This window comes from Haliotis rufescens, unplaced genomic scaffold (assembly GCF_023055435.1).
Source record: "Haliotis rufescens isolate VD_foot unplaced genomic scaffold, xgHalRufe1.0.p SCAF_15, whole genome shotgun sequence".
In the NCBI taxonomy this organism is placed as follows: domain Eukaryota; kingdom Metazoa; phylum Mollusca; class Gastropoda; order Lepetellida; family Haliotidae; genus Haliotis; species Haliotis rufescens.
Genome location: NW_025963835.1, coordinates 31,766,438 through 31,781,312, shown reverse-complemented (window position 1 = coordinate 31,781,312; position 14,875 = coordinate 31,766,438). Strand labels below are relative to the sequence as shown.

The 14,875-nt window shown below is 39.6% G+C and overlaps 1 protein-coding gene across 1 annotated transcript in view; it reads right to left on the bottom strand.

Moving 5' to 3' along the window:
• LOC124132030 overlaps window positions 1-11,393 on the bottom strand; it is a 70,574-nt gene extending 59,181 nt beyond the window's left edge. Inside the window, exons 1-8 of the mRNA XM_046495608.2 lie at window positions 11,318-11,393; window positions 10,337-10,537; window positions 7,902-8,048; window positions 7,718-7,735; window positions 4,502-4,755; window positions 2,205-2,291; window positions 1,092-1,215; window positions 227-450 (exon numbers count right to left, since the gene is read on the bottom strand). Coding sequence (XP_046351564.2) covers window positions 227-450; window positions 1,092-1,215; window positions 2,205-2,291; window positions 4,502-4,755; window positions 7,718-7,735; window positions 7,902-8,048; window positions 10,337-10,537; window positions 11,318-11,378 — 1,116 coding nt within the window. The 5' untranslated portion in view covers window positions 11,379-11,393. The remainder of the gene's footprint in view (window positions 1-226; window positions 451-1,091; window positions 1,216-2,204; window positions 2,292-4,501; window positions 4,756-7,717; window positions 7,736-7,901; window positions 8,049-10,336; window positions 10,538-11,317) is intronic.
• Window positions 11,394-14,875: the final 3,482 nt, after the last annotated feature.

Sequence of the window (14,875 nt, the reverse complement as noted above, 5' to 3'; positions counted from 1 at the left end):
ACATAAACACATACCCATGATATTGTCCGAATCGGTACATTGCTCTATGCAGAGATTTCTACTGGATATGGAAAGGGTTTTGTCTCTATATGTATACCTCAAGATGGGATTACAAAAGCAATATTGGTCATGAACAAAATGAGCCTATTGATGGTAGTTCTTTTAGCATGGGCTGGTAGGTGTCAGGTTGGGTTTATAAGTAGTCACGAAATTAATGTATATTTACCGTTATTTGTCCGAGACTGTAGTTGGACCACAATGTATGAGGCAGATGAAGATCTGTCGTCAGGATCAACTTTTGGGTGTTGGTTGCAGAACCATATGCGCCTGTAATACCGCCAACGACTGTAAAGGTGTAAGCGACTTCCAATGGAGAAGACAGCATTTCCACTCCACACAGAGATGGTGAAAGTATGTTGTTCCCACATTGGCCTGGGCTCTGGTTGTTTGCTAAAGTAAAAATATCGAATAATCGTAAAGCATTCTTACATAGGTATATTAATAGGATATGTTTGCATATGTTTAGGTACCATCGTTATCGCAAATTATGTTAATAATTCGCAAGGATCTGCAAATGGTAGCAACATTAGTTGGAATAGATAGAACGTATAAAATATATGGAACGTTATATATATTTTATACGTTTCATATCGAGCGTATTTCAAAACGGCAGAAATGCTAATACTGATTACCAAATGGGTTTTTGATGGGTTTAAGGATAGTATTTCATTCATTTATTCACGCACATTTTGCAAACAGCATGTGACGTTTAGCATAAGAAAATATTGTTTTGATCCATCGGTGGTGTTTTGTGCATACTAAATAGTCTGGTGAGAAGCCAATCACAAAGGAACCAAAATAGGCTTTGTCTACAATTGCAGTATTACAGTCGCCCCAAATGTCTCAATAAATTTCTTCATGCCGCGACTTGTAATAAACAATGCATTATTCACCAGGGTGATTTTAACCTGTAGAATGTTCCATGAATGACACACACATGTAGCTGCACATAAGGGCAATGAATAAGTATTGAGACTTCTTCGTAATATTTGTTCAAAATAAACATTCGAAAAAAGGTGTCAAATACTTACTAGTACGTGCTGCGATGATTATTCCACAACGATCACGAAAAGTCTCGCAGCCAAACGGGGCAGTGAGCTGCAGCGAAATGTTCGCCCTTTCCCCTTCCTTCAATACTAATGTGGTGTGTGACAGCTGTTGGCAATCAGAAGTCAGTATTAATTAGCAACATGATGAAGTTAGAAGAGAGTTGACTATCATAAACATCAAATTTACATCTGAAACATGTTATGTTTGCACTTTACAGGTAGAACAAATGTCTGTTGATGTACGCCACACTCAGCAATATTCCAGCTGTATGACATCATGAGCATCGAATTATGCAATTGGGATACGATGACATGCTTCAACCAACGATCAGTTTCTCTTCACTGATCTTCACGGGTCAGAACAATTGTAGGTACTTCAGTGAAGAAGCTATTAAGGGTCGCCCGCTAGATTCTAAGAAATGGAAAGACCAAAACGATAATGACTTGTAATCAGCATCGAACTCCAAATATAAGGGTTTTTCACCTGACATATAATTACATGTACAGCCTATCAAACTACACAACGTTACATATTATTTGACTGTGATGTCGACGAAATGTGAGCAGAATTTTGTGAGCCTATTTCACAAATACCTCTTCTGGTTTAACCCTCTGCTGGTGTAACCATGCTTGCCGTAAAAGGCGACTATGCTTGTCGCAAGCGGCATGGGCGTGGTCAAGCTCGCTGACTTGGTTGATGCATGTCATCGCATCCCAATTGCGTGGATCGATGCTCATGATGTCAACCACTGGATTGTCTGGTCCAGACTCAATTACTTACAGACCGCAGTAAAATAGCTGGAATTATGCTGAGTGCGGCGTTAAATCCCCAATCGGATTGTTTGATGGCAACCAAGTCGGTTCACGTAACATAGTAGACGACGAAGCCACCGTGAGAAGGGAGGCCTTAAACATCAAACAAACAAACAACGCACTACGACTAAGACAGAAAGCAGATCGACAAAGATCGTAAATTATTCAGTGGTGCGCGTGTTACATGTTGCAATATACGCATGCAAATCACATTATCAAATCTAGCTGTCTGAGACATACGTCCCTGTCTTGTCGAGTCGGTTGGGGATCTGTACAGCCTACCTTTATGCCAATGAACTTGCGATCAGACTGGACGGGAACGCTCGCTGTTGTATTGATGCCATGAGTCACTCTAATGGAACAGCTTATCTTTGAAATGAAATGATAAATGTTGTCCACTAAATACATTTACTATCTTACTTTCAGACGTCCTAGCAGGTACAACATAATATGTGTTACTAATAATATCACAATGATTACTTCGAATATAATTAGCCTCTAATTTCTTATCGCACCTCTGTGTTGTTTGTGCACAACATCATTGTTCAAATTGTGCAAATTGTGTCAAATTCTGTGCCGCTCATGCGGCGGGAGAGTTGTGGATGTGGCTTTGGGCGACGGACAAACCCTTGCATTGTTGTTCAAATTGTGTGTGTAGCGGTGCTACCGGTTGAGCAGGACGTGCTTATCCTTCTCGAGAGCACGTGGTTTCATCTCTGATTTTCAGTATCCATTCACATAATTTATATCAATGTTTTGCTGTGGCGTTAACGTTTCGATTTTTATGTTTTGTATCAATAGAATCCGAAAAAGCAGATTGTTTGATTGGTTGACATCATCAGAGAGACTTAAGGTACAGTTATTGTGACGTCTTGTTTTCGTGAGGTCACAACAACAGGCTTTTTTCCACTCCATGAACAGAGTTAAAATTCATTGCACTCTAACATGTAGGCACACGGGTGTACAGGTTTGATAAGTTATCTGCTGAGTGACAGACAATCGTCACAAATGAAATATTCATATGACATATGCCAGTTTCCTTTGACCCTGTTTGTCTGAGCTTCATACAACCGTTGCTAGGAAAATGTTTGATCAAGGTTATGACATCCAAGGCCTCACTGAAGCTTTATAAATGTTTTGTGGTAGACATGTGGACGGCATTCCAAAATTTGACGCATCAGTAGAAAAATGATTTCGAGGCAATTCCCTGTTTTTACTTTACCATATGATCCCGTGTTTTCGCAGGTGATTCATTGACTTGCCTTTGCATGTGCTTGTGACGGGTGCCACTCGTGGGGCAGGATACGCTCACCTTTTCGCAAACACGTGGTATCATCATTACGTCATAGTGAGACATGAAAACATGCTCATGATGCAGTCAGAATCGTATCTGTGCCAGGGGTTGATATTTGTTGGGTTTGGCGAGGTGTGGTATGTGAGAATATGTATGTAATTATTTTCACAATACATTTGTCTGATATAAAACATGTCCAGCTTTGATTAATATTTCTACTGCTAGAAGCATTTCAATATGCTATAAGCATTTGAAATATCAATGACCTCAGATCAATCAGACTTGACTGACGCTCAAATGAAAACTGAATTTTTTTGCTGGACAAAATGAATGCCAACAATGACAAAAACTGTATTATCTAATGCAATGTTAAAAATATGTTGCTGAAGACTTATTGTTCTAAGGTTAAATGCAGTTTAACATTTTAACAGATAAAACTTTTGAAATGATGATTACCGCCGTGAAAGATGCAATGATGTGAATGCACTGTACACAGACATAGTGACAGGAAGTCTCGGCTTAGAAGGGAATCGATAGAGAAAGGATATTTCCCATTTATCATCGTGATGGCGTCCATGGCATGATGGTTGCTATTCAGTTAGTCAGCAGAAAGAAAAAATCACCTGCATCAGGAAAAACTAAACAGGGGGGTTCAGAAAATCAATAAAGAGATTCTCAATCGGTCACGTGGGCGCCGGTAGTATTCAAATTACGACACACATGAGTTAATGGTCAGATATTTACGAATCAAGTTGATGTACTATGACATGTGACAAAGAAAGGTCAAAACCCGGTCACCTGAAGAAGATACTTGTAACACTAGTGGAATAGAGTAGGGTTTTACAGTGACTGAAGCAAATCAATACCACTCCTTTGTGACAAATCTAACCTGTTTTGTTTAAACATTGTATTTTGAGGCTGGACTGAAGCGTTAGTAAAGTATATGAGTATAAACCATGTGTTGTGTTGATCAATGTGAATGTCGCCGGATATGAGGTTGGTTTTCAAGAGTTATCTGTATTTGATTTTACGTATGCTTCATCTCTGACTCTTACCCCTTGTTGTCGGGATGGAACAGTTTCTTGAAGGCTGGATGTACCCATATACGCAAACAAGATGTTTGTGAAGCTTGAATACTAATAAACTTAAAACGATTGTTAAATTTAAATTACGTCTGCTATGTGCAAGTGAGATTCTGCAGCTTGCACTTCCACACTTGAGTGATGGGGTTGTAAAAGAAGTTTTAAATGCAAGCTTGCATTATGTCGGTAACTGACGAACATACCTCGAATCCAACAGTAGTTATTCCTCCTGTTCTCAGTACATCCTCTGTCAAGACCTGTTTCTGTGTAACATTTCCGTCATCCCATTTCTCAGGATCTCTAACAATCATCAACTTCCCGTCAACATACCAGTAGGTTCTGTAGAAGACGTCGTCGGGATGTTTGTTGAACTCGCAGTGGAACTCCAACTCCGTTATATCAACAAACTTTCGGACAAGTTTGGTAATAACAGTTGGTTTCTCGTTAAAATCTGGGGCTACAAATACAAGCATTCTTTTTTCACAAGTTCTCCCATATCCTTTTTCAATGATGACAAGAAATATAACTGTCAGTGCATTATCAGTTGTGGTAGTAAAGGATCAATCGATATATATGTAATGATAATGTTGTTCAAAATCCAGCTGTTTATGCCATATTCACAATGAAATACACGCATCATCAAATGGATCAACGTGCTTCAAAGAAATCCTCATTTTACTGTAACACGCATAAGTATATCATTAATGAAACAACTCATATTTAGAAAATTATAGTCTCAAACTCGCGAAAATGTGTAAATACAGTGGTGATATGTGCTTCCGGCAAATAAACTGGCGCTAGTGAAGTGATAGCGAAGGTGTAATGACGGTACATGTCTGTACAAATAATTTCGGGCGTGTAGACCCATATCTGGTGTGTCCAACACGTTGGGAGATACGTGCATGACACCTGTTGATTAATTTGCGTATGGTCGCCCTCAGTAATGACCGACATCCCACCTGTCGCTGGGCGTAAACTCTCCGCCCACGAACATCCCACAGATGCTCTGTTGGGGACATTCAGGGGACTTAACGGTCCCGGCCAATGTTCGTATACCTTCTCGTCGGAGATAATCTGTGGCGACCTGGGCACGACGACGTGTGGCACTGTCATGTTCATGTTCATAATTCGAGCGAATTGAACAACGACAGGACGCACACGTTTGTCAACACGTGCGGGCAAGTCAAATATCAGTTCACAGTAACCAAATCAGTTCGCCTGATACCGTGACACCATGACATCATTGCCCCCCTCGCGATCATGGTCAAGAAACGCTGTCATGGAATACCGCTCGGCTCTACGTCGCAAACGTTTTCTGCCATCTGTGAAAACATAGTTTTGTCTGGAAACATGCTGTAAAACAGTCTGTACTTTGTTGCCTAACCCTCCCCAATCTGTGCCGCCTGTGGTAGACTGTTAGGGTCACACCTTCACAGGAAGCCTTGCGTTCAGGCGGCTTGTATAGCCGGTTTGTAATGGTTGATGTTGACTTCCTCCGTGTTCTAGTGGTAGAGTGGTCGAGTGTCCGCCCGGAGAACGAAAGTCCGGGGGTCGATACCCGGCCGCGTCATGCTAAAAGACGTCAGATGGTACTTGTTGTCTGTCTGGTGCTCGGCATTAAGGGCTGAAGCAAGTACTGGTCGGCTGAGAGTCAGTATACAGTGTCTAAGTGGGGTATTCATGTTAAACTGCGGCATGGTGTCTCTGTGTACTAGCACTATAAATTCTGATTAGCTGAATTCGTCACGTGTTATTGCATCCATTTCCCAATGAATGTGATAAATTAAGCCACGCCCACCGAGTGGGACTAACTTTATGACAACGGAATGTCGGGGAATCCCAATATTACAGTCGAGGGAATTCCCTTTCTGCTCACGTGTATCGTCATGCACAGGACATTTAGCGAAACTAATGCATATTCAGTGTCCAAACAACCCTTTGAGACCGAAGGCCGAGAATGACTGACACAGCAAACGTGCAGGCTCGCTAACATTAATTTTGATGCTACCGGCACGAGACAGATGAGATAGAGATGATGTGGTTAGCAGATACTAATAAAATGAAACATCAGCGCCAATAAGAGCAGTTAGGGTCCCTGGATTGCGCATGTTTTGCCTCTATAATCTAGCCATTTAAAAAGCAGCATCTGACATCTAGCGATGTAATGTTATATCTACAAAGCTTGCAAAGCAGTGCGATGATGCATATCTTAAAATTTGACATGTTGGATACACTAGATCATGGTTTAATTTAAGATATATTTTCGAATAAATTTTCCTTCATTTGCTGCCCCAGGACTTGTGGTTGGTAGTGTATAATATGAGAAAACTGTAAATCTTACATCAATAAGACCAATCGATTTAAGATTGGGGCATCGTAGGAAAGTTTCATGATTATTATAACACATTTTGATGAATACATAGTCAGAGCATAGTTTTACGCCGCTTGCAGAGCTATTCCAGCAATATCACTGAGGTTGACACTAGAAATGGGCCTCACACATTTTACGTGTGTGGGAAAGGGAACCCTGCCCTTTGGCGTGACTAGCGAACTACAAGGCTACACTTCCTCTCCTGCATATATATAGTAGAACCATATAAAGGTTAGGGGGTCAGGGTCGGCCCAGTCCTCAAAGGTGCCGCGATTCGCTGTGCAGAGTTGCGACCCTTAGACACGCCAGAAACCTATGAATCCCGGTTTGTCCCGATTATGTTTATAGGTTTGTCAGCACCAAACCCCTGTTCGTGGGTTTCACCGAAGTGTTAAACGCCTACGTCACTTCGGGTTTTCCTCCCATATTAAGCTGATACGCTGCGATATGACTTGAATACTCTTAAAAGGGGCGTTAAGCCCAGCTAAAACCCATGTAAACCCATGTAAAAGTTAGAATCCAAACTAATCATGATTGTTGATGTACCTACATGTAGGAACAATGTTAACAGTGCTCAAGTAAAAGCGTGTAGGTTGGAAAGCATGTTAGAGAATGCAACGTTCGTTCATCCATACATAAACAACCATTTACATATAAACACCGTTGTGTCGAAGTTGAAGGGACGTATAATGAATAAAGATTTTACTTCGACGTAACCGAAATTTCGACACATCAAAGTTCGACACAACGGTGTTTGACTGCACACACAAACACGCAACCACCACCTACCAACCAGCATGACCAACCACCCACCCCCCTCCCCACCACATACATACATACATACATACATACATACATACATACATACATACATACATACATACATACATACATACATACATACATACATACATACATACATACATGGTTTGTCGTGAAAACATATCTTTCTGAATTCAGATTCAGATTTTGACATATAAACGTATATACAAATCTAACAGATTTACACCAAGCAAGTTATTTGTAATGGCTCGGCAAGAATACTCACGTGTAGCTGGAGCCGGTGCTAATGGAGACCAAACGAATTATTTTAATGGAATAAACTGTAGGTCCTGTATTCTATTTTGAATATTTTCTTTAAAGTTCATGTTGGGCAGTGACGCCTTGCTGACTGCGTTATCGTAAAATAATAATTACAGTGTGTTACATTTGGTATGAAACAAATAACTCACCAAAGCAATATCCACTATAGTGAATAGTTGTTGTTTTCAGCTTATAAACCTCCACACCTTCACACATGTGTGTTTGAATTTCGAAGGAGCTGTAGCAAACTTCCCTCGATGTTTGAATGCACAGAGTAGATGTGGTGCCGTCCTTTTCTAAAACAGGGATAAATTCAGCTGTGAAATGAGGCCGCTCATATCTGATTTAACACATTCACATACACTGACTTGTTGGCTTGTTAATTCATATATCAATGGATTAGATCATGACCTCATAATGATGCATTTGTAGTCCCTTTTAGCACACAGGGTAATACCAACACACAGTACCCGATTGTATCAAACGTTAATGCAAGTTTTGGGGTACCATTAAACCGAACATGCCTTATACATGTTGTTTGTTTGTTTGTTTATTTTTTAACACCGCACTCAGCATAAGTCCAGCATTATGACGGCGGTCTGTAAATAATCTAGTCTGGACCAGACAATCCAGTGATTGACATCATGAACATCGATCCACGCAACTGGGACATGATGACATGCATCAACCAAGTCAGTGAGCTTGACCACCCGATCCCGTTAGACGTCGGTTACGACAAGCATAGTCGCCTTTTCCGACAAACATGGGTTGTTGAAGACCTATTTCACCCCTGATTTTCACGGGTCGTCTGATACATCTAATATAGGCTAATACGTTGATAAAATGCCGTTCCTTAAAATAACCTGATTTTCTGCTCTGAGAAATGTAAACACTAAAGGCTGGAGCTGCTGTAAATAGCTCGAGAGAAGGGGTTGACTGTTGGAAAGTTGAAGCCATCTCTTTTGTCGTACAGCCTCTTAGAGGTAAGGCGAGGTGATATGGGGTTTAACGTCGCGTCCAGGATTAGTGCACTTGCATGCACATGTGTGTTGCTGCTTGTACCAGTCCGGAATGATGCCGATTTATAGTGCTGGCACACTGAGATACCATGCCGCAGTTTAACATACATACTCAGACACAGTATACTGACTCCGAGCCGACCAGTCCTTGTTTTAGCCCCTGAAGGCCGAGCGCTAGACAGGGTAACAACAAGTACCATCTTTTAACGTCTTTTGGTTTGACGCGGCCGGGGATCGAACCCCGGACCTTCCGCTCAACCACTGGACCACGGAAGCAGTCCACTTTTTACGAATATTTCAGAGCGCCATACGAGTCATGCACCAAAGTTGATTGATCAGGGTTACAACATTTAATGTTTTAGTAAAGTTTTCTTGAGACGTGTTCATAGCATTACCAAATTTGAAGCGTCAGCGACCACCTTGACTGAAAACGTATATATTCCCGTGTTGTTGTTCCTTTCAGGTGATCAGTTGACAGGTGTTCGCATGTGTTAGTAACGGGTGCCACCGGTGGGGCAGAATACGCTCATCTTTTCTCTAAGACCCGTTGTCTTCACTATTTCATAGTAACACACAAACACATATTAAGGATACAATAGGAATCGTATTTCTTATCAATATCGAAAAGAGTTCCGTTCGCCACTTTTGTTGCACAATATATGTGTTAGGTTACAAGAAAACCATAAAACATGACAGATTACAAAACAAATGCATCGCTATCTAGTATGTATGAATATATATGTTTACGGAAATATGTTGATGTTATGGGTAGTGGTTCGAAAGCATGACATAATATTTGAATCACACATAAAATACCTAGTTATTCAATCAGTAATCACAGAGAGACAGGCTCATGGAATGGATGCCATGAAGTCAACATCTACATTTGCTGAGACATGCTCACAGGACTAAGGAATGGTATTTAGAAATCACTCTTTCTGTACTAACGAGGACCCACTCATGCTACTTGGCATTTGGCAAGAAGAAGAGCACGCTTCTTTGCCTTTGTAGGTATGGGAGAATTATAGGGGATCAATCTAATTTAATGACACGTTACTGGATATCTTACATGTAAAGAAGCAGAACTTAATGAGAGTTTAATGACGGCTTTTAACAATCCATGTTAATGTCCAATTCATTTATAGAACATTAAGCATTTAAGGAATCATTAGATGTCAATGAACACATTAATAATTAAGGTAATTTCAATAAGATCCAACCGGGTCCAGACCAAAATAAATGGCGTGCTATATCAAGATGATCAAATGGACCAATATAATGGACTACATATACAGTAGCTAAATTAATAGTGAATATTTGAAGATTATTTAGTCTAGAGTCCAATCACGGAGAGGCCTTTGCTAGCTCCCAAAAACATTGAAAGATCTAAATTTAGATAACCAGATACAAAATACATAAAATGATTTTCTCCAAACCAGAAATCACAGAAACTAAATTTCATTCAATCAATAACCATTTGTTATTCTTTGATATGGTGGTTGCCAAACATAGAAAGTGGTATCGGATTCTAAACCGTAATAATCATTGTTTATATCAAAACTTACTTGTTCTATATATTGGATAAACTGTTCCACAACGTTGGCTCCCTGGAGCTTCTCCGGCCAGTACAGCACCATTTTGCGGTTTATACCACCCTTCTTTCAAGAATCTGTCAGTGATAATATCCTCGCCACTGGATCGTTGGTATTGTATGTCTCTCTTCTCAATATCTGGGATATCCATTGCAACTACACATGGATCTGAAACTGAAGTATTTACATAATGCTTAATGTAGATGTGATGAACAGTCTGTCATTTTTCTCACTCTAATGGGAGATCAACAATCTGTGTTTCGTGACAAAATGAAACGTGAACAAACTTTAGTGATAGCGAAGAGCTTGTGTGAAGCGACATGGGTTGACAGTTATATTTGTGAGTTGTTGATTTAAAATAAGGATATAACTTAATAGCCTTCAGAGAAAGTATATGAAGAAACATTTGTTTACGTCAGTGGGGTAGCCTAGTGGTTAAAGCGATAGTTCGTCACACCGAAGGCCCGGGTTTGATTCCCCACATGGGTACAATGTGTGAAGCCCATTTTTGGTGTCCCCGGCCCATGCCGTGGTATTGCTGGAATACTCCTAAAAGCGGCGTTAAACCATACTCACTCACTAAGTGTTTACATAATTTGTGATATAGTGGGAATCTTTTATCTGATATCTCTTATGAATAGTGAAAGGACTTTGTAACTTTCATTTAACACCGCTCTTTGACACAACGGATGAGAGTTATTTTCCATATTTTTTTACTCATAATTTATACTATTGTGACTTATGGTAATAATACGCTTTTCGGCAACTTCATAAATGTTTTCTAAAGCGCAACATGGTTCCACAGTCCTTGCGATTACCCTTGCATTCGTAAAAGACAAAGAAGACTGCATGTCATCCCAGATCATGGGGCTATGTCAGTTAATATTAATTATGGAACAAATCCAAAATCTGGAAATGGATTCAGATAAGTAATCACAAGTTTTTACGTCTTACCTTGAGAGTTGCAAATACGGACCACGTGCAGCACACAGAACAGGACAAAAATTAACATCATGGCTTCTCAGGCACTGAAAGTAAAATATGTATTGTTTGGTGCAAAAATCGGGGCATGAGTAGATCACACGTTGTGTGCATGCTACTTATCGTTTGATTGCATTGGTAGAAAATAGTAAGTAAGAGTAAAAATAAAATATTTTATGGATGACAACTTCTTCTTTCTATTGTGATGCGACGTTTCTGTAAAGATCCTTATACCGTTGTCAAGCAAGAGTGAAGTAAGATCATCATCATCATCATTTGGAGTTTTACGTCCACTTCTGGGGTTCCTTGAAAGTGAGATCGCACAGTACAGGGTTATATACATCCAATAAGGATTAACAAAAACAACATGATAGTTTACATAAAAGGGATTAACGGATTCGGAAAATTGGTTATATTTCCTCATTTCTGTGTCCAATGTCTTATGTTTGTGAAATAAATATTAACATTCCTTCAGAAATCTGGTCATTGTAGTTTTTTTCAAGTACCGAAACATCATCCCGCATGCACATTTTTCACGGCTGCGCGCGGCACTCTTCGGCGTAACGTCATACCAGCGACTCGCCCGTGAGATTGTGCTCATTGTGCGTGCGCGATCACCCGGAAAGTTACAACAAAAGCTGAGCACTGAGGAGAACTCATGCCCTATATAATGTTAGGCATTCGGTTGCAAATCACAGGGGTCTCCTCACTTTACCACCACCTATTGTTTGGCCAGCCAAGTCCATGCTGCAAGTGTGTTTTTTTCTCTCGCAAGCTTTGAAAGAATTCCTTTTATACCACGACACACAGTATTGTTTCATTATCAGATATGTCGATGTTTTTTGTTTTTTTGTCATAAGTTCCGCGCTCGCTCGCGGTTTTAGATTTCAACCCAAACCTCGGAGGCGTGTTTAATCCTTTACACGATATGTGAGGTTATGGGTTTGATTCACCTCATGGAATTTTAAAATATTGTGACCCTTAACCAGTCATCAAATACTATTGTGTTCATATGAAGAGGCAAGTTTAAAAAACGTTAATTGTCAAACTTAGTATATTAACTGAAATGTAAAAACTCAAAGCAGGTTTACAAGTGACTCCTTTCAAAAACTAGGTTTGGAAGACGAGATGGTTTTCTGGGATTACTCGATGTTGTTAGGAAACTGATGCAATATAGGATAATATAGTGATAGGTTTATAATGAAAAGATAATATGTTTGTGCAAATCAGGAAATGCCAGCTAACTGAACATTTACAGACGTATAACCATTTTGAAACGTTTTGCATTTATTGTTGAAAAACAAATAATTAGTATCTGGCTTGAAATAAATGATCAAATATCTTAAGCTCAAGCAGGGTTTTGCTCTGAGTATTCTACAGTTGACAATATCTTTGTTTTACAGGCACTTTGCTCCGAATATTTAAGGTCGTTTTATTGCGCTTTTGTTGACTTTCGCAAACCTTTGATAAGTTAATGAAAAAATAAATGCTGTACCTATACCTATTGATCACTAAAGAATGACATTGAAAACTGTCAATAGTTCCTAAATAAATGTCTTCCTCAGTCAAAGCATGTATGAAAATTGATTCGAGTATAACTTTTTTTTATTACTTCTAGTGGTGTTCGTCAAGGTTGCATTTTAAGCCCCGTCTGATTCATCTTTGTTATAAACGAACTTGTTTCTGAAATTTACATAGACATTATAGATATTATGCTGTTGCTGTTCGCGGTTGATGTTTCTGAAACAGTTTCAAACTTTGCAGTCTTGTATTAAGTGGGGATCAGAAGAAAACCTTAAGAAATGTGGAGTGTTTTAGAAATGTGGAATTGTTCCGAGGTGAGATGAGGTGAAATGGGGTATAACGTCGCGCCCAAGATTATAGCAATTATATAGCGACGTGCATGCACGTGTGTGTGTGTGGCTGCTTGTACTAGTCCGGACTGATGCCGATTTAAAGTGCTAGCACACTGAGATACCATGCGGCAGTATAACATGGATACCCTACTCAGACACAGTATATTGACTCCGAGCCGACCAGTCCTTGTTTTAGCCCTTTAATGCCCAGCGCCAGACAGGGTAACAACAAGTACCATTTTTAAACGTCTTTTGGTGTGACGCGGCCGGGGATCGGACCCGGACCTTCCGCTCTCCGGGCGGACGCTCTACCACTTGATCACGGAGGCGGTCGTAATTGTTCCGAAGCATGAAAACTGGATATATTGTGATAAACATTCAGAAGTTGTTAGTTATTACAAGTATTTAACTCTTTCTATTTCCAAGCTGATCCATGGCTTGTAACCACTTAGCGCTAAAGGCATCTGAGGCAATGTTTCCTATTCATAAAGTATTAAAGGAAAGCATATACCGTATATCATATTTTTTCACAGGAAGTTCTATATTCTAGATGGTAAAATTGAAACCATTTTGTTATACGGCTTGGAAATATGGGGCATTGAATATTTTGAATTCATTGAAAAAGTTCATACTTTGTAGTTTAAGCGATTTTGATGCATTTGTAAAAATATGCTTCAAATAAGGAAGTACTCGGTGAAACTGGTTGCTGTAGTATATGTATTCATAAAAAGCAAATAGATGATGATATTGGATATCTGGCGTCAGAAGCGGGTTGATTTATTTATGAATTTTCCCTTTGTATGGATCTCACAAGATGCCGGCAATGAAAAAGTATTTGTAAATACACTTAAACAAGGACTATTAGATATATTTCAGCAAAACTTGCATCAACAAACGTCCTCTTGCCATTCTCTCAAGCATTATGCTTGTCTGGAATCAACCAGAAACATATTTTAATGTATTACAAGACAAATCTCGATTGAGAGCTCTATGTAAATTTAGAATATCTCTCCATAACTTCCATGTCAATAAATTTCGTAGAACCAAGGGTATTGATTCTGTAAATTGTATTTGTACTAATTGTACCGACCAGGACATTGAAGACGAATTTCATGTTCGATTTATTTGTGAAAACTATGAAACTTTGAGATCAACGTTTCTATCTAATTTAGATATTGCACACAAAGACAATCAAAAATAACATGTATTCAGACTGAAGGTGAATATATATTATGCAATGTTCAAGATGAAATTGATTTCGATCAACTTGCTAAGACTAAACTGTACTGAGGGCCATATGATCTCACATTCTGAATATGCTGTCTGTCTGTGCTCACGACTTTGCATTCAAGACAATGCTGTCAGTCTGTCTGTGTACGAGACTTTCCATGAGTGACTTCAATGCAGCCTTGACATTTGATAGGTGACGTGTTAGTCACTTCGAATTCATCTTAAGTGATTGCAAAAACTGTTTGATTGGCATTATAGAAATTGGCGAGTAAACAGGAAAACGTACATCTTTATGGTAAACAACTTCTGGTGTATTGCACATATCGAGGTTTCGATGTCATGAATTGATCCTACGTTCCCAGAACGTGTGTGTGTGTGTGTGTGTGTGTGTGTGTGTGTGTGTGTGTGTGTGTGTGTGTGTGTGTGTGTGTGTGTGTGTGTGATT